At 43.3% G+C, this 27,091-nt stretch overlaps 1 protein-coding gene across 1 annotated transcript; it reads left to right on the top strand.

Moving 5' to 3' along the window:
• Positions 1-765: 765 nt before the first annotated feature.
• TMEM200B (transmembrane protein 200B) lies at positions 766-27,091 on the top strand. The gene is made up of 2 exons (XM_083370049.1): positions 766-869; positions 25,069-27,091. Exon 2 carries the CDS (start codon positions 25,124-25,126, stop codon positions 26,426-26,428), a length of 1,305 nt encoding a protein of 434 aa, XP_083226175.1. The 5' UTR covers positions 766-869; positions 25,069-25,123; the 3' UTR covers positions 26,429-27,091.

The following is a 27,091-nucleotide window of genomic DNA, read 5'->3' as shown; positions in this document are numbered from 1 at the left end:
GATCCAACTTCCTTTGGCAGCGCGTGGCGCGGTTTTTGCGGAGGGCGGGCGGGCGGTTTTGCTCTGCTTTGCAGCCGAGGTCCCCCCCCTTTCTCTCTCTCTCTCTTCTGGGACGGGTGGGTGGGTGGGTCGGAGGGTTTCTAGCCCTGCGCCCCCTCCTCCCCTTCTTCTCGAGCACGGGATGGGCGACCGCCGGCTGAGAAATCGCAGGGAGAGGGAGGGGGCACCCCTTCAAAGGACCCGCAGCTCAAGAAACTCAAAGACTATCCCCTGCAATTTGCCTTTGAGGAATAGATGCGCCACAAGTGTGGAGCAGAATCTCTCCTTCCCAGCCGTTTCCCCAGACAGCCCTTTTAAAGGATGGCCGGCAGGACCCCCGACTACCAACCCCGCTCCCCTGCCCCCAGCCCACCCACCCCCGCCGCCAGAAGAAATTTAGCCCTCCTCCCGGAGTGTTTGGAGCGTGTGGGGGTAAGGAAGCCACGAGGAGACCTTTCATTTGGAAAGGACTGGAGGAGACAGAAGAGGAGAGCCAACCACGTGTCTGGGGGACCTCAGTGTGACTTCGATTTTGCACGCACACCTTTTTGTAATTGGTTGCCCTGCAAGGAAACTTGTGATGTCAGCTCAGAAGTCTCTAACGCTCCCCTAAGGTTCTTTGCAAAGATTGGAATTGTGGTCCTAACCAGTTGCAGCCCACCTTTCCTGACTGCCTTGTTGTTGTTTTTTCAGATGGTCCAGGAACAAGCTGGGAAGCTACAGTGGCTTTTCTTCTGGTAGAGGAAACCCCATGAGTTTAGAAAATAATGGGCAGGGAAGGACATCAGAGGACAACAAATTAAATGTGGTGGATGATTCCTTTGCTGATGGTAAGTTGTTTTTTTAAAGGCATTTTCTCTCCCCCTGAGTACCTGCACTGAGGTGGGTGAACAGGATTGCTGACTTGTGTGCTGCCTAATGAACCAGCTTGCCTTCAGAGGTTGTGGGTGCTCCCAACACTGGAGGCTTTTAAGAAGAAACTGGACAGCCACCTGTAGGGTCTCCTGCTTGAGCAGGGGGTTGAGCTAGAAGACCTCCAAGGTCCCTCACAACTCTGTTATTCTGTTCTTTCTTAACTTCTTCCCAGTGGCATCTAAGCAAAGCCTTTAACTTGTGCTTGAGGGAAGAAACCGGCCTGTCCTTTCCTAGAACTGACTGTGTCTCCCACAACCATCCCAAACGGAGAATCCTGAAAGTATATAGTGGGAAGAGAGCCAGTCTGGGAATTGGGGACTTAGTACAAACCCTCTTGCGATGTGCTGTGCGTTGATTTAAGCAGAGATCCTGTTACGCTTGGAAAAGAAATGAAATGCATTTGCCGTGGTTTGGAGTAAACTTCTATGAGACGTGCCATAAATTGCAAAACAGAAAGATGAAAAGAGAAAGGGAATTGGGACTTATGTTGGCTGCAGCATCTCAATTGCTAAGTTGATAAATTAAAGCACGTCTTTTGCATTCTTACATGCGGTTCCCCCCCCTCCCTCTTTGGCTCAGCCAAGGTTAGAGAGCTGAAGACAAAACGTAATCCTTGTCTTGAGCTGTTCCCTAGAGTTTTTCAAGAAGAGGCTAGGTCTAGGAGGATCCTAAATCCACCCAAACCTGCGCTTTGCTCTTTTGATGGCGAATTGGAACGGTGGTAATGATGAGTTTAAATTAATACATCCAGATGTTTGGCTCCAGGACAGTTTCTGCTTTATTTTTTTTTAAAGGACTTTTATGAGTCTGGTGGGAGCTCCAAAGTGCTTCTAACAGTTGATGGCTTTAAAAGAGTGGGAGGTAGAGGAGGCTGTGTCTCAGGCAAGGATATTAAAGGAGAAAGCAACGTGAGTTGAAGGCGTTTGGCTAGCATCCAGTCCTGGTTGATCAAAGGGATTTCAGTGTGGGGAGAGAGGCTTTACAATCTCTAAGGGAGAAGAGATGTGCTGGGTGAAGGTTCAAGAGCGTCTTGAGTAGTAACTGAGTAAAATTAGCTGCACATGTGATCCTCCTCCCCCCTTCCTTCTGTATTTTTAGAAAAGTTTTATGAATAACAATAAAACAGGATAAGTTGGTGCCTGCTTTTGCCCAGCTTGGATATAGCTCAAAATATACATGCTTCATGTCAACTCAACCAATCTGGCTTTTGAAATTTAACACCTAATAGACTGCCCTGAGGCGATCAAACCAGTCAGTCCTAGAGGAGATCAACCCTAACTGCTCTTTAGAAGGCCAGATCCTGAAGCTGAAACTCAAATACTTTGGCCACCTAATGAGAAGGAAGGACTCACTGGAGAAGAGCCTAATGCTGGGAAAGATTGAGGGCAATAGAAGAAGGGGACGACAGAGAATGAGGTGGCTGGATGCAGTCACTGAAGCAGGAGGCGTGAGCTTAAATGGACTCCAGAAGATGGTAGAGGACAGGAAGGCCTGGAGGAACGTTGTCCATAGGGTCGCGATGGGTCGGACACGACTTCGCAATTAACAACAACAGACTGCCCTGATTCAAAAGGTAGTTTGTGCAACAAACCGTGCCCTTGTGTAAAGTGCGGCTCCAGTATTATCAGTATAAAACACAAGTAGTCCTCAACTTACACCAGTTCATTTAGTGATGCTTCAGAGAGGTACAAGGGCACTGAAAAAGTGACTTATGACCGTTTTTCACACTTATGACCACTCCAGCATCCCCCTCAGCAACTGGCAACGACAATTGCAGTGTCCCGGTGTGTGTGTGTGTCATGTGATCCCCTTTTGTGACCTTCTGAGAAGCAGAGTTAATGGGGAAGGCAGATTCACCTAACACACATTTTCCTAACTTAACTGCTGCAATGATTCACATAACAAGTGTGGCAAGGAAGGTTGTAAAATAGGGCATAAGTCACTTAACAATTGTCTCAGCAACAGAAAGTTTGGGCTCAGTTGTGGTAACAAGTCAAGGACTGCCTGTACTTCAGTAGATGAACTTAGATGATCTGTAAAACAGTTTATTTGTATCCAGGAAGAGCCAAGCTAGAGGAACGGCTTATTGGTGTTCCTCAGCCCCACAGGTGCGTGGGGTAGTCAGTGGGATGTGTAGTCCAGTCCCATCAGAACTGTGTAAAATTAGAGGACGTGTGAAGATGTTTTTAAGAACTAATCAGTAGGTAAGGTATTAGTAAACTCAACGTCTCCAACAAATCCCTTCCCCACTGGCTGTTGTCTTCAATTCCTGACCTTGCCTACAGCAAGGAGGCTGTCATAAGAGGATGCTCTTTCATTCCCCTTTAGGACTGCGATGTAGATGCTATTATAAGCACCACACCACCCCCTTGTCTATGTGGCATTGCACTAAATGGTAGGATCAGTCTCCATTATTTGGGTTTTATTAAAATTAGATTTATTTTTTTGCAGTTTTTTGCCTAATTGCTTTGTGAAATGAACATCACTGAATCTTGCACTGGGAAACATATCCTTCAGGTTGCAATCAGTCCTGTTGATGTTTATTTCTAAGCAAGAGCCAGTAATGGACAGTGTTGCTTCTTGCTGGACCAGAGGGGTGGAGCTCTGGTTTCATGGGCATAACATCACCCAGGTTTGTCACCTGGCATCTTTTAATTAACCCCTAAACTGATCAGGGTTGCTAGGTGTTAACCAAATGGCTTGGATTAAGAGTTTCTCCAAAGGAAGCCCACCAATCTGATGGGGTTTACTCTAGAATAAATATGCCTAGAATTGTAATTTGAGCATATGGAATTCCTCCCCCCCCCAAAAAAAAGGAAAATATACATTTGAGTTACACAAACCCAATGCAAATGTTGCTACATAAACTTGGTCCATCAGTAAATTCAGAAGCTAATTAAACAGCTTAGCATACAACTAAGCCAACCTGCTCAAAAATAAGACACCTCTTGACTTTACTAGAGCTTCCTCAGTTTTGGCTGCTTGATTGACTATGTGCCGTCAAGTCATTGTCAATTCCTAAGAGACCACATAGATTTTCTTCATGGCAGTCTGTCCCTAACCGTGTCTTTCAGGTCTTCCAAAGATGCACTCAACACTACTCTAAATGGGTCCCTTCCATCTTACTGGTTGTCTTCTTCTCTTTGCTTCCCTCTTCCCCAGCCTTGGAACCTCCTCTAGAGAGCCAGGTCTTCACATAACGTGTTCAAAGTAGGAAAATTGGAGTCTGGTAATTTGTGCCTTGAGTGAGAACTCTGATTTGATTTGTTTGATTATCCCTTGTTTGTTTTCTTGGATGTATTTCAGGAGCCCTCTCCAACACAAAAGATCAAAGATCATCTCCTTTGCTTCTTCAAAGTCCAACTTTCACTTCCATACAGCATCCTAGGGAATGCCATGGCTTGCGTGATTCTGATGCTTTGCATGTATGACCCACCTCAGCATTTGAGTACCTTTTCCAAAGCATTATGACTGTTCTACCAAGTGTTAGTCTGGGGTGTATTACTTGATTGTTGATCCTTTACTGTTGATTGTTGACTTTAAAAGGCAGAAGAGGAATTCTCAATTCCTAGTTGTTATACATATTAATCTGGTCTTCCTTATATTTACGTTTTGTCCCATTTTTTTATGTCTCCTTGACTTTTATTACTAGAGCTTGCTGGTCTTTGCAGTTTCAGCTATTAGCTAAGTATAAAATTGCTTACTTTAGTACAGCTTTTATTCACCCAGATTAATATGTTGTTTATTTATTGGTTCATTACATTTTTCATAACGAATCAATCTGGCAATCCTCAATATGCTTGTGCATTAACATTTTGATCTAGTATGTGAATTATTTTTATTTCTGTTTCTTTTCCCAGACTTGGAAGAATCTGTTAAACAAACCAAATTTAGTTTCTCTCTTCTGTTCTACTCCCAGACATGTTAATATAAAAATAGCTGATGATGGACCAACCTTTTTCCCCCCATAAATTTATCCTGGCAGGTTCTTTGAGATCTAGTTGGTCTGTGTATAATTGAACATAGGAAGAATTTATTTTTAAGCATCGCTTCCCTCCAAGCCACAGAACTGCATTTTGAGAGGCCTCTCATTTTGATGTTTGCACTGTATTAAAAGTGTGGAAGAGGATTGCAGAAAACTGTTACAAAATCACTTGAGAAACTATCTAGAAATGAGACTACAAGTCTAGCCCAGCCTTTTCCAGATGTTGTTGAGACTACAACTCGCCAGAAGCCACATTAGGAGGACAGTAAGGTTGGAAAAGGTTAGATAAGTAACTAGAAAATTTTGTGGAGTTGTTGTGTAGCTTCCCACCTATCGGACTTGGGGAAAGGTTTTGTCTGCCAGATAGAATCCACCAATTTAATATAAATAGGATATTAATAGGATGTTGGACCCATTGTTGCCTCATGATAACAATTCAACACATTCTTCCAATATAAGACTTTTCAAAATTGTCTGTCACAGATTTATGCTTTTAAGATGTTCCAAAGAGCTGCTTAGTCATTTCATATGTAATTTACCCATTAGCTGATCAAAGAAGTCTTGAGTATTATGAAATGTCTTCTTATTTCTGAAGATGCATTGTGAAAGGACAATGCTTGAGTTTCTCCAACCTTGGTAGAAACTGCATCACTCTGAATTGAAGGTGGAGAGAAGGGCGCAATCTGTTTTATGACCACCTGCTTAGGGGAGACTGTGGTTTCATTATCTGACGGAAAAGCAGAGTTTAATTAGTCATCTTTAAGTCTGGGGAAATGAAAACAGCTCAGTAATTAGCAACCGGCACAATTGTACATTGTTCCCTGTCTTTCACGGAAGAGAGGTGGGGAGGAGCAGGTTTTTGCTCCATGTTAATTGCATATGCTGTAATAAATTTTTATCGTGGCCTGAAGCCAAACAGACATACAGAGAAGCCAAACAGACATACAAACAAGCCACTTTTATAAGATTAGACCTCGATCTTTGGGACGTATCTTCTGCCTCATTCTTGACGCTAAGAAGCAAATGTTAGAGACATTAATAATGACCTGGAAGTTTTTTTGTAGGCTAATAGGACAGTTACAGAGCAATCATCTGATTGCCCTGGAATTGTTGCTAGAAAAGGAAAAATTAAATGTTGATGTCAACCCAAATAAAAACTGCAGCGTAATAGCTTGCATGCAATGGATTCAACTTTCTCCATGCTATAAGGGAGGAGGCAGCAAACTGGAGGCAAACTATTAAGGTATCTTCTTGTGATAACAGAGGAAAGGGCTTTGAAATGGATGCTTGTAAACATCCAACAATATTTAAATCCAGCAATATTTAAGGTAGACAGTTGTGTAAAGGTGAGATGCCACAATTCAAGTAAAATTAGGGTCCAGCATGAGCAGAACTGAATTTTAATTCCGGATCCAGAAGATGTTCTGTCATATGTAATGAATAATAAATTGATTACCTTCCATTTCTTTTACCAATTGAAGCATTTTTAGGAACTTTTTAGAAACACTCGTTTTGATAGGCAACTTTTTTGCTAGGCATACATTCCTGCATAGGTGTCTGGGGCACAGCAGATGGCAACCCAAGTAGGATGTTGTCTCCACAGCAATGCCATGACATGCATACTGGCATTGGATATGGGGATGCAAGGTATATAATGACAGCATTTGCCTGAAGGGACTGCTGTCCCTGTATTGTTTTGGAATCAATGGGTATCAGTGAATCATCTGTAATCAATATGTGACTGAGAATTGCATCACCAGTGCTCAGAAAGGTGAAGTCTGAAAGAAAAGCTTTACAATCTGTGTTTAGGCTTGAGAAGAAATTACTTCAGTATTCTTAAAATGGGGAGGGAGGGAGGGAGGAAGGAAGGAAGGAAGGAAGGAAGGAAGGAAGGAAGGAAGGAAATACACAAACCCCATTGAGATTAAAGTGCCTTTTTAAAGGTATCTTTTAGGAAGGATCTTTCCTTCTCAGCTGCAGGCTTCAAAATGCAATGGTGGAACTAAAGGTAATAGGCCTAATGGATGTTCCCCCTCTTCAGATTTGCTGGCTTGGGAAGTCGAAAACCTGACGTTGTAATTCCTCCAGTCTTCAGCTTGGATTTGCAGTGGGGTCCTTTCTGGTATTCAGAAGTCTAGCAACAGAATTAGACATGAGGAGTCATATGGAGGGGCTGCCAAGGGGGCTGTAGAAGGAGTGAAGGACTCTCCATCTGAGGTCCTCTTGGTCCTCAGCAGCCAAACTGGTGTGTAATCTATACCAGTCCTGAAGCTGGCATAGAATGATTCTCCCCTACGGCTTCCAATGAAAGGGAATTCTATTTTTAAAAACCACATGCACACATATGTTCGGGGAGGCACACACTAAGTCACACACGAACATTGCTCTTCCTTGGCTTCAGCTCTGCTAGCAGGAATCTGGCAAGGCTCCAGAAAATTTCAGAGTTACTACATTGCAGGCTCCAGAAGCTGAGTCCAGGAGACGCTGTAGCTGGTGGCATATCTTCAGCTGGTGGACCTGGACTCAGAAAGAGGTCGAACCCAGAGGAAGATGGACCACAGCCGATCAACATTTTCACAAGGAGGAAGAACAGATGGAAGTCAGGCTAGATGGAGGAAAACTAAGCGTTGATTCAGTTGGGTCATCGTGGAGCCACCTTCCTTGACTTGATTGCTTCCAGATGAGTCCATTACAGTGTAATAGGAAACGCGATGGGTATCGTAAGGGATGGCAGTTGCAAAACATCTGTCTCAAGAAAGGCAGCCCTGGGAAAGCAGAAATTGAGAAGCAGGGGGAGGTTGGCAGCGTTACACGAGCAGAAAGAAAGGTTAAGAATTGGATTGGTGATCAGGCTCAGATTTTCTGTTTGGTTTCTGATTCAAGCTGTGAGTTCTCCAGCTGCCTGCTTTTGGCATGACTGTACAGCTTCTATTGCCTTGATTGCCAAGTCTGTAGCTGATGTTGTAAAGACCAGGGCAATCTACCAGCTATTTGAAATGCATTTCTGTACAGATAGTCCTCGACCCTTACGACTTGTCAGTTACCAACTGTTTGAAGTTATCACAGACACCCCCCCAAAAGGGGTACCCATGAACTGGATAGTTGTGACAGTTGTCCCCCTTATGATTGTTTGCAGCATCCCACAGTTGATGTGCCTGCAATTTACTTTTTTTTTCCTGGGAAACGGTGTTTATGTCTGGTTTCTGGCAAAAAAATATTTGTTGCAGACAATTTACTTAACAACCTAATAATAATAATAATAATAATAATAATAATAATAATAATAATAATAAAGTTGGAAGGGACCTTGGAGGTCATCTAGTCCAACCCCCTGGTCAGGCAGGAAACCCTATACCACTTCAGACAAATGGCTGTCCAGTCTTTTAAAAACTTCCAGTGTTGGAGCGTTCACAGCTTCTGGAGGCAGGTTGTTCCACTGGTTAATTGTTCTACCTGTCAGGAAGTTTCTCCTTAGTGCTAGGTTGCTTCTCTCCTTGACTAGTTTCCATCCATTGCATGGAGTTCACTTAAGAACGACTGCAAAAAAAATGTTGTAAAGTTGGGTTGGTTACCTGATGACCCACTTAGTGACCGGCCTGACTATAATTCTGGGCTCAACTATAGTCATAAGCTGAGGACTACCTTTATGTACAAGTTTTCAGAATGACGTTACTTAAAAATCTTGCAGAAGGTGTCAAAAGACGGAAAGCCAATTGAGCTGAGCCCAATCTCACTTTCTTGTCCCACCCGATTCTTCCAGTCCACCTCTGCCACAGAGCTGAGTGTAGTTGTGTGACGACTTGTGGCTAGTATCCAACTCCATAGAGAAAATAATGTCACCCCAACAATGCTTCAGAGAGAACACAGAAATGTCAGAGAGCAAAGGCTGTATCTGAATACGCTGCCGGTGTTCCCATTCTAGAGTTGTTGCTGTTAAAGCGGATGCATTCTTGTTCATTATGAACTATTAAGCACCCGCCATCACGATGGCCATCTTTGGACCAGGGTTTCTGAACTTTGGCAACTTTTAGGCTGTGTGAACTTCAGCTTCCCAAATTCCCCGGCCAGCTTGCAGAAGTTTGTTCTGAAAGGATGGAAGGCTGAGTCAACCTTGAGCTGGTGAGGATCGAACTCCTGGCAGTCAGCAGAATTAGCCTGCAATACCGCATTCTAAACAATGCACCACCGTGGCTCACATCCGTGCATCACATGTCAGGATGCAAGTCGATAATAGCAACCTTTGTGTCATGATGGCAGAGACATGGTCTTCATTTTAGCATCACTGTTTGTCACAAATGTCATCCATTGTTCTTCTTTTGGGGTTGTCATGTCAAACATGTCAAACTCGCGACGTAACGTGACGTCGCACGACGTATTGGAGCTTTTTCTCCATTGCTGGCAATGGGGTGGGCGTGCTTTCCTGATGATGCATCCGGCCCACGGGCCAGCAGTTTGACACCCCTGCTATAGAGGACAGCAGTTAAGCTCTATATACCAAGTCTAGAAGCTATTGGATTTTGTTTTTCCTCCAGTAGTGCTAAGATTGTAGTGTAACAGGCACTTACAATCCAGTGCAAAACACAGAATTTTTAAAGTATTAGCCCAGTTTGATTCAATTTGTGCTCAGGAGACCGGAAGTGAATTGAATTGGACCAATACTGATCGCTTGCACTGAAATTAAAATGCTTGTCACGCAAACAATCTTATGGTCAATATTGGCCCCGTCTTTCTGGAAGTCCTTTGTGCAATTTAAGATGACTCAGACTTTTTAATTTTAAATATGCTTTCAGTTAAAAGAGGATGGACTGGTTTTTAAACTGTTAATGTTCTATAAACAGATCCTTGAAGTGATTCATCAAGATTTTGGAATGGATTACAAATGGTTCGGAGTTTGGGCTTTGTTTATTTAAGTAGTGTAATGGATGATAGACAGCTGATAACAGTCCATAGATGAAAAGCACACGTAACTGGAATGGGATATTTTCTTATCCTCCCCCCCCCACCGCCCCATCAGCGGGGTGGAGGGTTCAGATTTTCTGGGTAAGTGCCAGGAATAGAGATTTTGCCAAAAAATCAGCCCCTCCCTTCTCCTGGCGGAGGGAAAGCAATATTATCCCCTGGCTTCATTTTAAAAATATGATATTGATTATAAGCTTTCTGGAGAAAACTTGGACAGGGCAATAGCCTTAACTAAAAATCCTTAAGATGTAAAGAGAAACTCTTTTCATAATTGGATTGCTGCTTTTAATTCTTGCTCAGGGATTTGAAAATCCAGCCCCAAAGCAGGTTAACCTCCTTGCTTAAGGGCATGAGAGTTTCTCAAGCCAGGAGTGATTCTTACATCTGACTGTGCAGTTGGACATTCATTTTATTTCTTTAGCCTCCTGTAGGCTGCAGAATTTTGAAATGTGTCACTTGTAGGGTGTATTCAAAATTTTTTAGCCGTGCCAATTAAAACATGGGGTCTGCATTCACACAACAATTGAAGTATGGTTAGTTTGAAAAGTATTTAGTGTTTTTTTATTTACCCATTGTGTGTGAACCCAACTGATACAATAAAGTTATGGTCTGATGTACAGTATAGTATAGATAGTCCTCAACTTACAACAGGTCACATTGACTGTTTGAAGTTACAACAGCACAGGAAAAGTTACTTACGACCATTTTTGACACGATCATTGCAGTATTCCCACAGTCGTGTGATCAAAATTCATATGTTTGGCAACTGACTCCTATTTATGACGGTTGCAGTATCCTGGGGTCATGTGATCCCCTTTTGCAACCTTCTGACAAACAAAGTCAATGGGGAAGCCAGATTCACTTTACAACCATGTTACCAACTTAACAAGTGCAGTCACTTAAGGCAGAGGTCCCCAACCTTTTGGGCACCAGGGACCGGTTCCGTGGAGAAAGGTTTTTCCAAAGACCAGAAAGTGGATGGGTTTGTGTGGTGCCTGCATCTCACAGATGGGGCTTTGCTTCTTTGTGCAGACCAGTTGCTGGAATGCCACAGCCCGGTACCAGTCCATGGACCGGGAGTTGGGGACCCCTGACTTAAGGGTTGTGGCAAGAAAGGTCATAAAGTGGGGTAAAATTCCACACAACTGGAGCTTTAAAGGAGGGTCATGGATGCTGCTGAAAGCCACATCAGTATGTAAACGTAACCGTAAGATTTTCTCAGGATGGTAAAACGGGGCATTGAAGAGAGTAAAAAAAAGATGACCTTGATGGTGATATGCAGGAACTGTTCAGGAAGCAGGACAAGAAGCAATGGATAATCAAGGAGAGAAACAACCAAGGACTAAGGAGATATTTCCTGACAGTGAGAACAATTAATCAGTGGAACACTTTGCCTCCAGAAGTTGTGAGTGCTCCATCACTGGAGATTTTTAAGAAGAGATTGGATAACCATTTGTCTGAAATGGTACGGGGTCTCCTGCCTGAGCAGGGGGTTGGACTAGAAGACCTCCAAGGTCCCTTCCAACTCTGTTAATCCAGGGGTCCCCAACCCCTGGTCCGTGAACCAGTACCGGGCTGCGGCCTGCCAGCAACCAGGCTACACAAACAAGGAAAGCCCCATCATAGGCTGCAGGCAGCACACAAAACCACACGGCCGCAGAAAAACCTCTCTCCATGGAACTGGTCCCTGGTGCCCAAAAGGTTGGGAATCTCTGGTCTACGAAACAAACATGATGTAGGACAGGGCTCCCCGATCCCCGGTCCATAGACCTGCACCGGGCCGCGGCATGCCAAAAACCGGGCTACGCAAACAAGAAAAGCCCCATTCACAGGAAGCAGGCAGCACACAAAACCACGCCCCCTCTGGTCCACGGAAAAAACTCCGTGGAACCAGTCCCTGGTGCCCAAAAGGTTGGGCATCTCTGTGTTAATCTATTAGAAGCAGGAGCAGCAAGATTACATCCAAAAGCAGCGCAGAAAGTTGCTGCAATATAATGCCAAAGTTTGCAAGATTCTGTTTGCAGGTAGTCCTTGACTTATGGCTGGTCACCTAGCAAACATTCAAAGTTAAGAACGGCCTTCCCAAAAGGCACTTACGGCCTGGTTCTGAAGTTCCAATGGCCACCTCTATCCCCCTCCCTCCCCCACATTTTGGGTGCTCAACAGCTGGCCTACATATACAGCTGTTTGTACTGTCCTGTGGTCTCATGAACACGATTTATGACATTTTTGCTGAAAACTGGGGTTTACTTCCGGTTTTCAGCACAAATGCCCCATAGTGAACAGTGGATTTACTTAGCGACCTTATTCACTTAATAAACATGGTAATTCATGTAATAGCCACCACAAAACAAAGATCATAAGTCGCAACTTACAGTCATAATGTACAGGCTCCATAGGACTACCTCTGTTGTAGCCTATCTCAAAAAAAGTAAATTTAGCCTTCCAGAAAGTTCTTTTCTTAGTCTGATCTATCTTGTGGGGCTGTGTTAAGTTGGATTGGGGGCAGATTGGAGAAGGTGATGGTCCACCTGTCCTTTAACTCAGGGGTCCTTAACCTTGGCAACTTTTAAGACTTGTGGACTTCAACTCCCAGGATGCCTGAGGAATTCTGGGAGTTGAAGTCCACAAGTCTTAAAGTTGCCAAGGTTGGGGACCCCTGCTGTAACTCATGAATTCTTCAACATATTCCAAAAAAGGCAGTTTAGGTGAGCAGAAGTGATATTTTTTTAATTGTTAAATTTGTCTCCTGTCTTCTATTTAGGCTAGTTTTCTCATTTTCTTTCTGTGTATGATCTACTGCTTCAGCAAATGCCTTTTTTAATGGGGCTTATAAATATCTAGTTCAACTTAGGAAACATCCAAAAATCTCAGCCGAGCATTTCTGCAAAACTTGAAATAATACATGAAATTGACAGCTTCATCCTATCTTTTACTTGGAAGCGAATTGAATAGGATTTAGCTCTCCATGTTCTTAGGATTATTGCTTAAAAGTAGATAAAATATATAGGTTAAGCGTGTTCTAATAGCAAAAGCGACACTGAATTTCAAGATAAGGAGGAAGATTTACCAGATTCTTGGAGGCAGCTAAGTTTGCTGCTGCATTTTATTGGAAAGAAAAGAGTAAATGTGGTCTCTGCATTGCTGAATGTTTGTAATGGAATATTGCCATGAAAATAAAACTATATTATATAAAGGCCAAAAAATGCAATTCAATGTGCCGGGTATGACCTTAACTCTAAGACTATCTTCTCCCACCAGTTTTGACATGAAAGTCCCTGAAGAAACTTTTAATAGTCCTCTACCCACCCACCCCTTACGTGAACTAAAGGGGATGGAAATGTTGCGCTGCTGCATTTTAGTCAAAGTGCAGATTTCTAGAATATGATCCTTCCAGATACGATCAACTCCCACTCATTAATAAATCCTAAAAAAAACAGAAGAGTGTTAGAATTGTGGTGATTGCTGTTGACATCCTTATTGCTTTTCTTTGGGGATTAATTTTGTAGCTTCCCTCCCCCCCAGTATATTATTACATATATATTCTTTTTCAAGTTTGATCTTTATGTTATTCATATAATACTGCACTGTAGATGTTTCAGTGCCAATAGAACCGAATTTAGCCCAGGGCTGAAGTATGGAAAGATGTTACCTAGTGGGATAACGAAACGTCCGCAAAACAAAACCACCAGGCTCAGAGAGCACCAGATTGGATGCATTGTAAGCCAGCAAGAGTTGTTTGATTGTGGCAGGCAACTAATTTAATACCAAGACAAATAAAGAAATGAAAATAGTTGAGAACGGTCCAGTTTCAGGACTGTGTTTTACTTCTTTTCACTGAAAATATTTGTAGATAGGCTTTCTTTTACAAAACCTTTCCCAAAGAGGTTTATAAAAAATAAGATCACATACAGGAAAGAACAAGTAGGAAAATAGGAAACGGTTAGTAAAATTACAGTCCTATTAAAACCCACCATGATTTAATAGAAGTGAAACTGAGCCACATTTTGAACGAAACAAATTTGGATTCAATAACAATAACAATAATAAGTTGGAAGGGACCTTGGAGGTCATCTAGTCCAACCCCCTGCTCAGGCAGGAAACCTTATACCATTTCAGGCAAATGGCTGGCCAGTCTCTTCTTAAAAACCTCCAGTGTTGGAGCATTTACCACCTCTGGAGGCAGGTTGTTCCACTGGTTAATTGTTCTAACTGTCAGGAAGTTTCTCCTTAGTTCTAGGTTACTCCTCTCCTTGACTAGTTTCCATCCGTTGCTTCTTGTCCTGCTTTCAGGTGCTTTGGAGAATAGCTTGACTCCCTCTTCTTTGGGGCAGCCCCTGAGATATTGGAACACTGCTATCATGTCACCTCTCACTCTTCTCTTCGTTAAACTACACATACCCAATTCCAGCAACCGTTCCCTATATGTTTTAGCCTCCAGCCCCTCAGCCTCCTTCATTAGAGGAGAGAATGTTTGTAGCTCAGGGTTGAAATGAGGGGTCCTTCTGCTCTCTGAGTTTGTTTGTTGCCTTGTAGACATTTTGTTACCCAACTAGGTAACATCTTCAGTGATGGAGGGTGTGAGGTTTGCTCTCTGTTTATATACAGTAGCTTGCCCTGTCCGTTAGGGGCGTGTTGTTGAGAGCAATCAAACAGGAAACAATAGGCTAATCAAGAAGCTGCCAATTTTAAAAAAAACAAGGATGCCCCAATATTGCTTACTACTTTGAGAACTTGAGATTTGTTTGGTAGTGCTACCTTTGGATAAACACAACACATTGGAAGCCTGTGTCCATTTTAAAGGTTTTGAACTGGTGCAAATCCATAAGACTAAGCACAGACCAATCAAGATAGATTGAGCTGCAGTTGTGCACAAAGCATAACCTGACATTTTTAGGAACCATTTCTGCTTCTGCCATCTTTATTTTCTTGGAGCAGCTGCTTCCTCCAAAATAGAAACATGCACTTTAATTTGGGGGGGGGATACATCCTGCTTCAACATTTTGTGCTTCATTCACACGCACCTGTCCCCCCCAAAAGGTGCTCTTGACCTAAGAGTAACCCCGCAATCTCTAAATTTGCTGATTATCCACCATTAATTAGCGCTGAGGGGGGGGCGGGGGTATTTCCATGCATTGCTGAAATATATTTTAATACCAACAAAGGGAAAAGGGTGAGTTAGAGAGATTTGTGCTGAGATGGTTAATTTCAGACAGAAGCTGGTGGTTTGCACCTGCTGAGGGAGAGGAGCCATCTTTACCATTTCCAGACCTTGCATGTAGAAAGTTAGTCTGGCAGGGAAAAAAGATCAAAATTATGTACCCATTAGGCTGCTTCTTTATGTACTTGTACTTTCTCTGTATTTTCACAGCAAAATGTGTCACTCCTGCTACAGTTACGGATGGCATTTCAGAGCATTTAGTCATTTTAAAGTTGACTCCTAAGCCTGAGTATTAATGCTAAACAGAAAAGCAGAGGCTGCGCTGAGCAAGCATTTAAAAAAAATGATCTTGTAAGCAAAGAATCCAGTTACCGAGAACAATCTGCACTATGTAATGCAGATATATATGAAGGGGGCCCGTGTGAGTCACAAGCAGGAAAAGCACTGTTGTTTGGCTGTTCCTTCTCCCCCCCAGTTTAATCTTAAAATACAAGAATAATGCAGCAATGCAGAAGGTGGAATTTTCCGGACACATGAGCAAAAAAGAAAAAAGGCTGTGCTGGTGACCCCAAAAAGCTGTTGCCAAAGACTTCTGCAAATAAAAAGTTTCCTGTTTTAGGAAACAAATGATGTGACATGGGATCTGGAAGTTAGTTTATCCCCATTGCTTAGCCTAGTGCCCTTTGTGGGCAGGATGAATAGCAGAATAACAGAGTTGGAAGGGACCTTGGAGGTCCTCTAGTCCAACCCCCTGCTCAGGCAGGAAACCCTATACCATTTCAGGCAAATGGCTGTCCAGTCTCTTCTTAAAAACTTCCAGTGTTGGAGCATTCACAGCTTCTGGAGGCAGGTTGTTTCACTGATTAATTGTTCTTACTGTTAAGAAGTTTCTCCTTAGTTCTGGGTTGCTTCTCTCCTTGATTTGTTTCCATCCATTGCTTCTTGTCCTGCCCTCAGGTGCTTTGGAGAATAGCTTGACCCCTTTTTCTTTGTGGCAGCTTCTTAGAGTCGAGACTCCTGGAGTACCTGCAGGGCTATTTTGGGGTGTGTTTGTGGCAGTGGTGGAAGGAGTTGGCTAAGTGCTGAATGTATTTCACCAATGAAAGCCCTGAGAATATCACTCCAACCCAGTATTTCTCAGTCTTATCCATTTGTAGATGTGTGGACCTCAGCTCCCAGAATTCTCCAGCCAGCCATGTCAGAATACCGCTGGATGGCCTCTTGTAGTCCTTTTGGAAGTTGGGAAGCTGAGTTATGTCCTCCGATGAATTCTACTTTTGCAGAAACCTGATAGACACAATGGGCTAAAATTCCCAGAAAGGGAATTCTGGGAGTTGAATGCTACGCATCTTCAAGAGGTCAACGTTGAGAAACACTGCTCTAATCAATGGGTGGCATGTTATATATTGCTACCTCTCTTTAGTGTTGCACCCAGTGATCAATAGCCTTATAGGCCCAAAAATCTGGTCCATGCAATGTTGAATTCCAACACCTTATGTGGAACACATGATTCTAGTCTTTTGCATTGTGGTCTTTATGCATCAATAGAAGGGCTCAGGTCCCTTTTTTGCCCCCACCCCAAATCTCTCCAGTCACATCTACAGAATGTTAGTGCCAACATTTCCCATCCTTTTGCAGTGGGAAAGCCAGTAGTTTCCCAGGAGTGCTCAGTCTAAAAATAGTCCTAATAACAGTAGTTTTAAAAATTCAAGTTCTCTCTCCCAAATTGGGAGGAAAAGGGAAACATCCCAGCTGTGTGCACATGCGTGGTACGACTTTACCCACTCTACCCTGCTGCCCCTGCCCGCTGCAGTTCTCAGCTCTCCAGAAAGTACAGCCATTGTCCAGCTACGTTCAATTGTAGAAGAAGTTTCAGAGAGTGATTACAGGTACTTCTTGACTTATAACCATTCGTTTAGTGACCATTCAAAGTTAAAACAGCACTGACATCATTACAGTAGCGACTTATGACTGTTTTTCACACTTAACGACCATTGTAGCATCCCCATGGTCATCTGATCAAATTGGGCACTTGGCAACTGGCATGTATTTATGACGGTTGCACTGTCTCAGGATTGTGTGATCACTTTTTGTGACCTTCTGACGAGCAGAATCCACGGGGAAATCAAATTCACTTAACAACTGAGTGTGCTGACCCGCTCGCTCACTCACACACACGTAACTGTGGTTTAGTGAGTCTATTAATATTCTCCAGCAATTCTCTTCACCAAAACCCCCAGAACTGTCCCAATTAAGTCCAGCCACGAGCAGACCAATGTTAGTCCACAGAGGAATGGCCAAAGAGTCCACAAAGCATTTGAAAGTTTCTCAAACAAAATAAATCCACCAGGCAAAACTGAAATCCACAACACACGAGTCAAGAAGAGTTTCCAAGGCATGATTCAAGTCCAGCCAGGGTGTCAATCCAAAGCGAGGCAGGAATCACTACGACCAGAAAACACACAGCTAAGCAACAAACAGGTTCCCAGCAACGCCTCCCTCTGTCTCCTGTGCTAAATAGCCAGCTTCCAGGTTTATCTGAAAATACTTTTAAGGAAGAGAGAAAATAAAGGCTAGCTTTCCTCTGGCAATGGGAATGGCCTTCTTTTGCAGAGCGTTTAATGTTTGGAATAGCATCTTGCCAGCCTAAGGAGCTTGCCAAGAAGACTGATTTTGTGATTTGAGTGGGATGTGAGCCTGCCGTTTGAGCAGAGGCTGGTCAGTGCTTAATGCAGGATGTGTGAGCTCTTCACTCAGTGCAAGAAATTAGGTCTGTTTGAACTCATATAATAGCATAAAACCGGCAGTGTTGGAGGCAGTCAGGAAACTATTTCCACAGATTGCTAGAAGCTAGTTAATCCAGTTCCTGATTTGGAACATTTCATGCAAACAACATGGGTTTGTCCCATTAATAGCTTCCTTAATTAGTACCAGTTATAAGATCATGGCCTTTAGGGAATTTGCGAGTTTATTGTCGCAAGTCTTTGACCTATCCATTTTCTGCAGCAAGTGAGTTTAACGAGCAAGGAAACATGATGTTGTCAACCACTGAATTTAAACCTGGTGTGTTTGGTCCAAGAATGGGTGCAATGCCTGGTCAGCTCATCAATTCATCATGTCCCATTTTGCAAAAATTAAACTATGTCTGTTTTCCATCTCTGTCTCTGAAAACACATTTGTGTTCCAAGAGAAATTAATGACATACAGTAAATAAAAAAGGCACTGGCCATGTTGGCTGGGGGATTAAAAATAAAAATGAATAAATCCTGACCTGATTTTTTTTTAGAAGGAACCCAGACGACCTAAAAGATTTCACAGGTGTTTAGCCAGGCAATTGCCATAAAGAAATGGGAAGAAACAAAAAAAAGCTCAACATTATGCCAAAAATGTCAGCCGGGGGGGGGGAGGTGTGTGTGTGTGTCTGTATTTCAGTTTTCATGATGCTGGTTAGAGACAGAATGCAGACTTCAGGTAGTCCTTGTTTTACAACCATTCATTTACTGATAGTTCAAAGGTACATTGGCACTCAAAAAAAGTGACTTATTACTGCTTTTCAACTTAAGACCGTTGCAGCATCCTGGCCATGTGACCAGAATTCAGGCAGTCATAGCTTGACAATAATAGGGAGGGTATGTGTGGTTGGACTGCAGTGGATGGAGGTATTCAAGCATCCGTCAGCACCATGGGGCATTGCTGGCATCCCAAGGTCACCCCAAGCAGATGTCCCGGTTTGCAGACCGTTTAAATGGGCAGGCATGATTGGTGGACGTGTTTTGTTTTTTTAATCCCATTTATATCCCGCCCTTCTCCGAAGACTCAGGGCGGCTTACAATCTAAAGCACAATGTGCTTAGCAATAGCCTTCATTCTATGTATATACCTGCTTATTAGGGCTTTCGTCCCCCCCCCAAGTGGCATTATTACAAAGTCAGCTTAATTGCCCCCAACAATCTGGGTCCTCATTTTACCTACCTCGGAAGGATGGAAGGCTGAGTCAACCTTGAGCCTGGTGGGATGCGAACCTGCACTAACTGCAGGCAGCTGGTGTTACTTAAGGAGGCATTAGCCCACTGCTCCACCAAGGCTTCTCATAGTTTTGGACTGTGAGTGGCCCATAAGGAAAAGGGGGGGGGATTAACTGTGCTTGCTTTTGCATGGGAAACCCAGAGCTGGTTTTGCTTCTTCTGTGCCAATGTAGTTTATTCAGTAAAGTTTTTGTACCCTTGGAAAAACAATGTCTCAGGAGTTTCTGTCCCCAACTGGACAGTTGACAGCAGCTATTTATGACAGTTGTGCTGCCCTGGGATCGTGTGATCACCATTTGTAATCTCCCCAGCCAGCTTCTGACAAGCAAAGACAATGGGGAAGTCAGATTCGCTTAATGAGCACATGGTTCACGTGACGATTGCAGTGATTCGCTTAACAGCGGTGGCAAAAAAGGTTCATAAAATGAGGCATAACTCACTTTAACAACTGCCTTGCTTAGCAGCCTAAATTTTGAGCTCAATTGTTGTTGTAAAGTTGAGGACTACCCATAATGTTAAGTTTGCTTTCTGGATATAGAGCTCGTACATAGAATGGAAGCTCCTTGGGGTAATGGTTCCAATGTTTGCCTATCACTCCAGCTCCTGACTGCAGGGCAAGATGTGTCAGTTGTTACTACAAAAAGTGGACACTGCTACTAACTGAGTGGCATTAAGAAGGAAGTTGACAAAATCATGGTTGATAAATCTGTACAGGTGCTTGCACTCATCCTATTCAAATATAGATAAATGATTGATTGATTGATTGATTGATTGACTCATAGCATATGTATACATATCCATACACACATAGAATGCTTTATTAGTAAAATCATAGAGAAACCATCCAAAGTTCCATTATCTGAACTTTAACCAAAATCTCCAAGTATTACAGACAGGCAGACAGACACACACACACAGACAGACAAAGAGAGAGAGGGGGCATTCTTAAATATTAAAATCAGAGCCAAGCAGCTTTCAGTATATTTTGGGATGTCACTAATGTTTCCATTTCTGTAGCATTTGTCATTCTGAATTGTCGCTAATCTGAGTCTCCCTGCTCTGTGAATTAAAATGCCACAGGGCAACACAGAACAGTTTATAAGAATGGACAGAATTCACAGTTGAATCATAAGCTGACCTTGGAAGCAAATGCCGTAACTTTTTATTTAGAAAGGTCAAATAACTTCTGCCAAAATGTGGACTTAATCAGTCCACTTCAGTAATAGTGTCAGGGTCCTGGAACCTTTTTTTTTTCTTAAACAGACACATAGACTTATATGGGCTTATGTAACCTTTCTTGAGAATTCTAATAATAACATTATGATTTTGAACTCTGCATAGAGTGTAGCTTTCTCTAGCTCTGAGTTACGTTCTGTCTTGCTCTGCTTTTTTTAGCTGTACTTAATTCCAGATAAAAGAATATTAGCAATAGTTGTCATGTTAAATCTACCTCACAGTTTGGACCACTTTTTTTTTTAAAAGTCTGCATGATTCTTGAATTGTTTTCCATTAAAATCTGTCTCTCCACCTTGTGTCTTCCTGAGTCTGCTGGAATTTCAGTCTCCAGAGTTCCCAGTGGGTTACAGTCCCAATGCATGCGAAGGGCATCCAGTGAGATACTAATTCTTACACAGTCCCCAATGGCTTTGTTCCATTCCTTTTAAAATTAGGATCGGCATTAGTTTCGCTATCATATTTGGCAGCCATACCAAGCAAGTTATGCCAAGCTTATCCAGGTAATGCTTGTATTTAGAGGGGACTCTAAATAAGTCACTCAGATCTCCCTTGATGAAAAGTTACTGGATTTCCACGTGAGGTCTAAAATGTATACAACTATGGGAGTTCAGAATCTAGATGCGCTTTCTGGTCCAGTGCTTCTCTACTTTGGCGGCTTGAAGAAGAAATTTCCTGACAGTTAGAACAATTAATCAGAGGAACAACTTGCCTCTAGAAGTTGTAGGTGCTCCATCACTGGAAGTTTTTAAGAAGAGACTGGACAACCATTTGTCTGAAATGGTATAGGGTTTCCTGCCTGAGCAGAGGGTTGGACTAGATGACCTCCAAGGTCCCTATTCTATTCTATTCTATTCTATTCTATTCTATTCTATTCTATTCTATTCTATTCTATTCTATTCTACAATCTGTCCTATTCTATTCTATTCTATTCTATTCTATTCTATTCTATTCTATTCTGTTCTGTTCTGTTTCTTATTCTATTCTATTCTATTCTATTCTATTCTATTCTATTCTATTCTATTCTATTCTATTCTATTCTATTCTATTCTATTCTATTCTATTCTATTCTATTCCATTCCACTCCACTCCACTCCACTCCACTCCACTCCACTCCACTCCACTCCACTGATATGTAGACTTCAGCTCCCAGAAATCCCCCAGAAAGCCATGTCCTAACATAACTTAGCTTCCCAACTTTTAAAGGTCCATAGGAGGCTATCCAGTGTTATGTGGAGATCACTAAAAGTGAGGGACCCAATCTATCCACGTTGGGGATGGTTGAAGGGATTAAGAGGGAGGGTTTCAAATGATTTCACACCTACAGGCCTTTCTCCTTCATTCTAACTCACGATAGGCAGGAGAGACCCAGAGCAAAATGCCACTGTCAAAATTCAAACATTTTGTGACCAGAATCTGGCAACACCATCTTGGATCTTGGAAGTTTTACCCAACCATTCCCATTTCAGCCAGATGGAATTAAGTTTAGATCATGGGGAAACGAGGGAGGTGGGAGAGAAGGCGATCCAAGGAAGTCTCTGCTTGAGACCTCATTTATCAATCCAATTTGTCTCCCGCTGAGATCATGAACAGTGCTATAATCCCTTGCATCGGGCTGGAGAAGGAGCAACTGAAGGAAGCTGAGTGTTTACTGGCCAGATGCCCTTCCTGATGCCCATGTGGAGTCTGTGCCCTAGAAAGATAAATATCTGTTGCTACTTAGGATTGAACCTACAGCCTCCAGAGAGGCTGTTGTCATGTGGCTGCCATGACTACAATATATACCGAGTCACATGGAACACTATTATGTTCCCACCAAATTGGTAATTATTTATACACTCGCATTTGGATGCTTTCAAACTGCTAGGTTGGCAGCAGCTGGGGCAAGAATGGGAGCTTATTCTATCATCCAGTGCTTGTAGTAGTCTTCAACTACCAACCTTAACTTCTTAGGCCACCGCACTCCCAGCAAAGTAGCTGCATCTTTTCTGGATTTGTTTGACTGTGGCCCACAGTGCAGGACTCCAGGAAAAGATGTGCTTGATTTAAGATGGTTCCCAGGAGATGCTGTGTGTGTGGTTAATACATATTCTTAATTACAGTCTACCCTTCAGTGTCATATGCCTTCCTATATCTCCTCGAGTTGCTGAGGAACTATAGGAGGCTATAGTTGCATGCATGACCTACTTCCCAGAGGCATTTGATTGGAAACCATGTTGAGCTGACTAGGTTAAGGAAAGACAACCTGAATGGTGGGATGCAGGCATTCTTAAAGAGGTGATCCCTGCAGACCACTGTTCCATGTGACCAGGCGGGGTGTTGCAGAGCATTCCTCCCTGCAACTGTTGTGTGAATACACTCACAAGACCTCCTCCAGACTGCAGGAGGAGCATCCAGAAGCTCCAAGATCTTGTCTAGTCTTCTCTTGGGGTAGACCTTCAGTTTGCTTTAGCGCTCGCCTTCATTGTCTCTAAACCAGGCCATCTTATCTGTCCTATTTTAAAAAGTGGGTCTGGTGATACAAGGCAGGAGCTCAAGGTGATTTGCAGTCTGCCGTTTTTGCTAGAAATATGAACCTCCAAGGGACTGCAGACATGTCAAACACAAGGCCCGGGGGCCGGATCAGGCCCGCAAAGTGGTTTCACGCGGCCCGCGAAGCCATCCTGGAAACAGTGAGGGAACGGCCCCCACTGCCTTGGCCCTGGCCCAGAGACCCTCCTCCTGCCAGAGACCCTCAGATCTGCCCCACTCCTGCCCAGGCCCCCATAGGCACCCTTGATGCAAACGAGGTAGAGCTGGCCACGCCCACCCAGTAGGCCACACCGTCTAGCCACACCCACCCAGTAGGCCACGCCCACCCAGGCCACACCCACCCGGCCCCCTGAGGGCAACCGCAATGCTGATGCGGCCCTCAATGAAATTGAGTTTGACACCCCTGGACTAGAGTTACATTTGATATGTAACCTGGGTAAGGCATCGTGGGATGTTCCTAGTTCTCTTTTCATGAGCTGAACAACGGAAGCGTCTCAAGTGGTTATTTAGGAACTGTGATGGATTAGGTTGTTTTCATAATATTAAACTCTTAAACTGACATCTTGAAACTTTGAATGTGAGGATTTTTTTAGCTGAGAGTTTGAGTTCTTGGAAAGTTCAAGAAAGACAGCTCATTCCAGAAATTTTTCTCTGTGTTGTCGATGCCTATGTTAGGAGATCCAGGATCCGGATGTTTAAATTATTAACATGGCTGTAAAATGAATCTAACTTCTTTGCTGGTCAGAAGGTTGCAAAAAGTGAACCTGGGACAGTGCAACCATGAGCCCAGTTGCCAAGTGACAAACTTTGATCATGTGACCATGCTGTAATGGTTGTAAGAGTGAAAAATGGCCATCAGTCACTTTTTTCAGTGCCGGTGTAACTTTGAACAGTTACTAAACAACCGCGAACTACCTATATAATTTGTCAGATTGGAAATATTGAAAATATTAATTAAATAGATAGGCTATTTGGGGAATAAAAGCAACTAGGCAGCAACCAAAATGTATCGGTTTATGAAATATCTGGTATATGCGAGATAATAGATCTATAGCTACATCTGTATTGCTTTATATCTTTAGGGATTACATAATGTTGGTAGATTCACGTTTGTGAACTTTTAAAAAATCCCTTTATTTCTCTTTCTTCCAATAATTTTTCTTGATGTCAGAATTTGACAGTTTGGGACAAGAACACATTTGTCATTAAAAAGCTTGTTCACTTAATGTCTTTTTCCAGAGACAGATAATACCTTAAAATGATTAAATGAAAACAAAAGAATTTATGTTGGATTTGCTTGCGTGCTCAGTGCATTGCTGATTAATTTTAAATCATGTTTCTAGCAACGTGGCAGGCTGCAACTCACCTTGAGCTCAGACCCATTTTTTAAAAATGTAGGACAGATACAAAGGGCTGAGATAATGCAAAACAGCAAGTGTTTTGGCCTCCAAAGCCTACAAGGAGCAAACATGATGTGGAAGACCACAAAAAAAGATTTGTGGGACACCCACAATAGAAAATGGGCTTTCAAGGACATATTTTCACACCCTCAATAAAGTGGGGATGGGTCTTTCTACTAGGGTAAATTAATTGCCAAATTTAGAAAGCATTTACCCCTAGGTTGGCTAAGCTGGCCAAGAAGAGTTAGGTTTGGATCAGGATTTGAAATTCAGGTTATCAAGTCCCAATCTAGCCTGTTAATTCACTAAAAGTTTGGTTGTTGATCAGAGCTTAGCTATCCCTTTTCTCGGATTTGAGGCTGTGTTATGCAAAGAACACGTGCCTCTGGTTTCTTATCAACCTAGCTGGAAGATGTTCTACATTGTAAAAGATGAGAACACCTCTGTGTATAACCCTATCTGAGTCAGTAGTGGAGCTTAGAGGTGGAGCTGCCTGTTGGTAAGGAAAGCCCTTACTTCAAGGGTCTTCAAACTTAGCCCTTTGATGACTTGTGGACTTCAACTCCTAGAATTCCTCAGCCAGGCATGCTGGCTGAGGAATTCTGGGAGTTGAAGTCCACAAGTCATCAAAGGGCTAAGTTTGAAGACCCCTGCCTTACTTTTTAGATGAATTGCAGCCTTCCAACTACATTCATGCTGTCCAGCATGGAATAAAATCTTAGGCAAAGGGTTGGACTAGAAGACCTTGAACCTATTAATCTATGTTCTGTGTTCTGTTCTTCTTAACCCTTTTCTTTCTCCCTCTCTCACTATTGTTAAGATGACCTGTGGACCACCCAAGAGGAACTGTCAGTATAACTGAAGTTGCCGAAGCTATGAAGACCCATAACACCTCCGAGAAGGAAACATCAGGATCCTCGGGTCCTTCCCGATGGCACAGGGGCAGGTTTCGGCGCAAGGCCTCCCCACAGATGGTGGCGAAGGGACAGCTTCGGATGCGCTCACCCTCAGGAGTCTTCGTGATGGTGGGGATCTCGGTGGTCTTAGTGGGAATGACCATTGCTGTGATTGGATATTGGCCTCACCGTACAAAGTCTGGAAGTGGTAGGCCAGGGAACTCTAGTGTTGCCGGAGACATCAGGAAGGAAATTAAGGTTTCTCCCCAAGCCCACCCCTTCCTTCACAGTGAGAAATTGAAGCTCATTGGACCGGTTGTCATGGGTGTGGGACTCTTCATCTTCATCTGCGCTAATACTTTGCTGTACGAAAACAGAGATATGGAAACTCGCCTGTTGATGCAGCAGGAACTCTATTCCATGAGCCTGAATTTCCCACAGGACACGGGACCAACAAGTGATTACTTTCAGAGGAGAAGGACCACTTCATCCACCCTCAGGGACAATGCCGAATGTGTAGAAGGCTACTACGAGGTGGACCTTTCTTCCAGTGGCTTCCAATCTTGCTCCAGCCCTGTGAAGAAATGGGTCAACAGCTGCAATTCCAGCAGGCTCCAAACCACGACCCAGTTCTTCCATCACAAGAGCCTCTCACCTTCGCTGTCCCTCTTGAGCGTCCATTCTGACTGCAGCAACGCCCTGCCAGAGAACGGAGCCTTCTCCTTCGCTCGCGGAGCAGAGTCGGTCCTATCTACGGCTGTCAGTGCCCTGCCTTTGCCTCTCATCAAGCTTAATAACTGCCTTCTCGAAAAGCAGAGTGTTTCCCGGGTGGGTATCCAGGACTTGGAAGGCAATTCTAGGTTGCCAGAGGAGAGAGAGGAGGTACGGAGACTCTCGTGGGCTCTTCTGCCTGGATGTAACCGCATTGTGCCCAGGAAGGACACACTGAAAGGCAGCCACATAGTTATTGATATGGATAGCACACCCCACTCAGGCACCTTGGTGGATAAATTTCATGAATGTGCAAAGAGAGCGTTCCCAAATTCAGGTCATTCTAAATCCTTGGATCTTGGCCAGCCAAGAACGGCATTGGTGGCACCGAGCATAGAAAGGAAACATAGGAGCTGGCCTAGGCTGGACCACATTGACCTACTCAACTATGCAAAACTGGAAAGCCAAGGAGAATCTTCCGATAGGCTTTTGGAAGCATCAAAAGAGCTTTTGAGGGGGGAGAGCCTTTCATTATCCCAGGAAATCCCTATGAAAGCAGGTCCTATCATTTGATCCGGCACCTAGAGGGAGCTGTGTTACTTTGCTATGTCAGGTTAGGCATTGCCAAGAGAGGGCAGGCTGATAACGTATTTGCAATGAGCATTGCAATGCTGGCTGCTTAATTCATCAGCCCAGGTCTGTTGCCAATGGAGAAATACTTAGGATGGACTTTCTTCCCGAGGCTCTGCGGTTTCTTGCCTTAACTAAAAGTCTGATTGAGTGTGAAAAAACTTTGCCATGAATGAACTGCACATGCCAGGTTGCGTACGTCTGTGTAGGACCACAAGCCCTGGTTGGGTCCGTGAGCCTGAAGTTCCATGTCACACAACTGGGCTGCTAACCATGCATTTATAAGGGCTGCAGGGAAGTCAGAAAAATAGCCTGACTTCAGAAATCCTAAAGCGATGCCCCCTGGTTTTAAAAAATCATTTTGTACAGGGATGCAAGTTTCTCAGTTCTTTGAAGCTCAGTTACAGTTCCTGACTAATGCTCGGCTAGGAATACTAGTTAATTTTTCTTTTAAAGACAGTTTGAATACACTTGTATTGCTGATCTCATCATTTGGAAGCTAGAGGTTTCTAAAGTTAAAAAAAAATCCTACAAGTTAATTGGTGTTTTTTCTTTATGTGCTTTATTTTTAGGGAACCAATGAGTGTGTAAAATGTCTGTGGAGAA

Source organism: Vipera ursinii, assembly GCF_947247035.1.
Source record: "Vipera ursinii genome assembly, chromosome: 9".
NCBI lineage: Eukaryota > Metazoa > Chordata > Lepidosauria > Squamata > Viperidae > Vipera > Vipera ursinii.
Note: the sequence above shows the minus strand (reverse complement) of the source record. Positions and strands in the feature narration are given on the sequence as shown.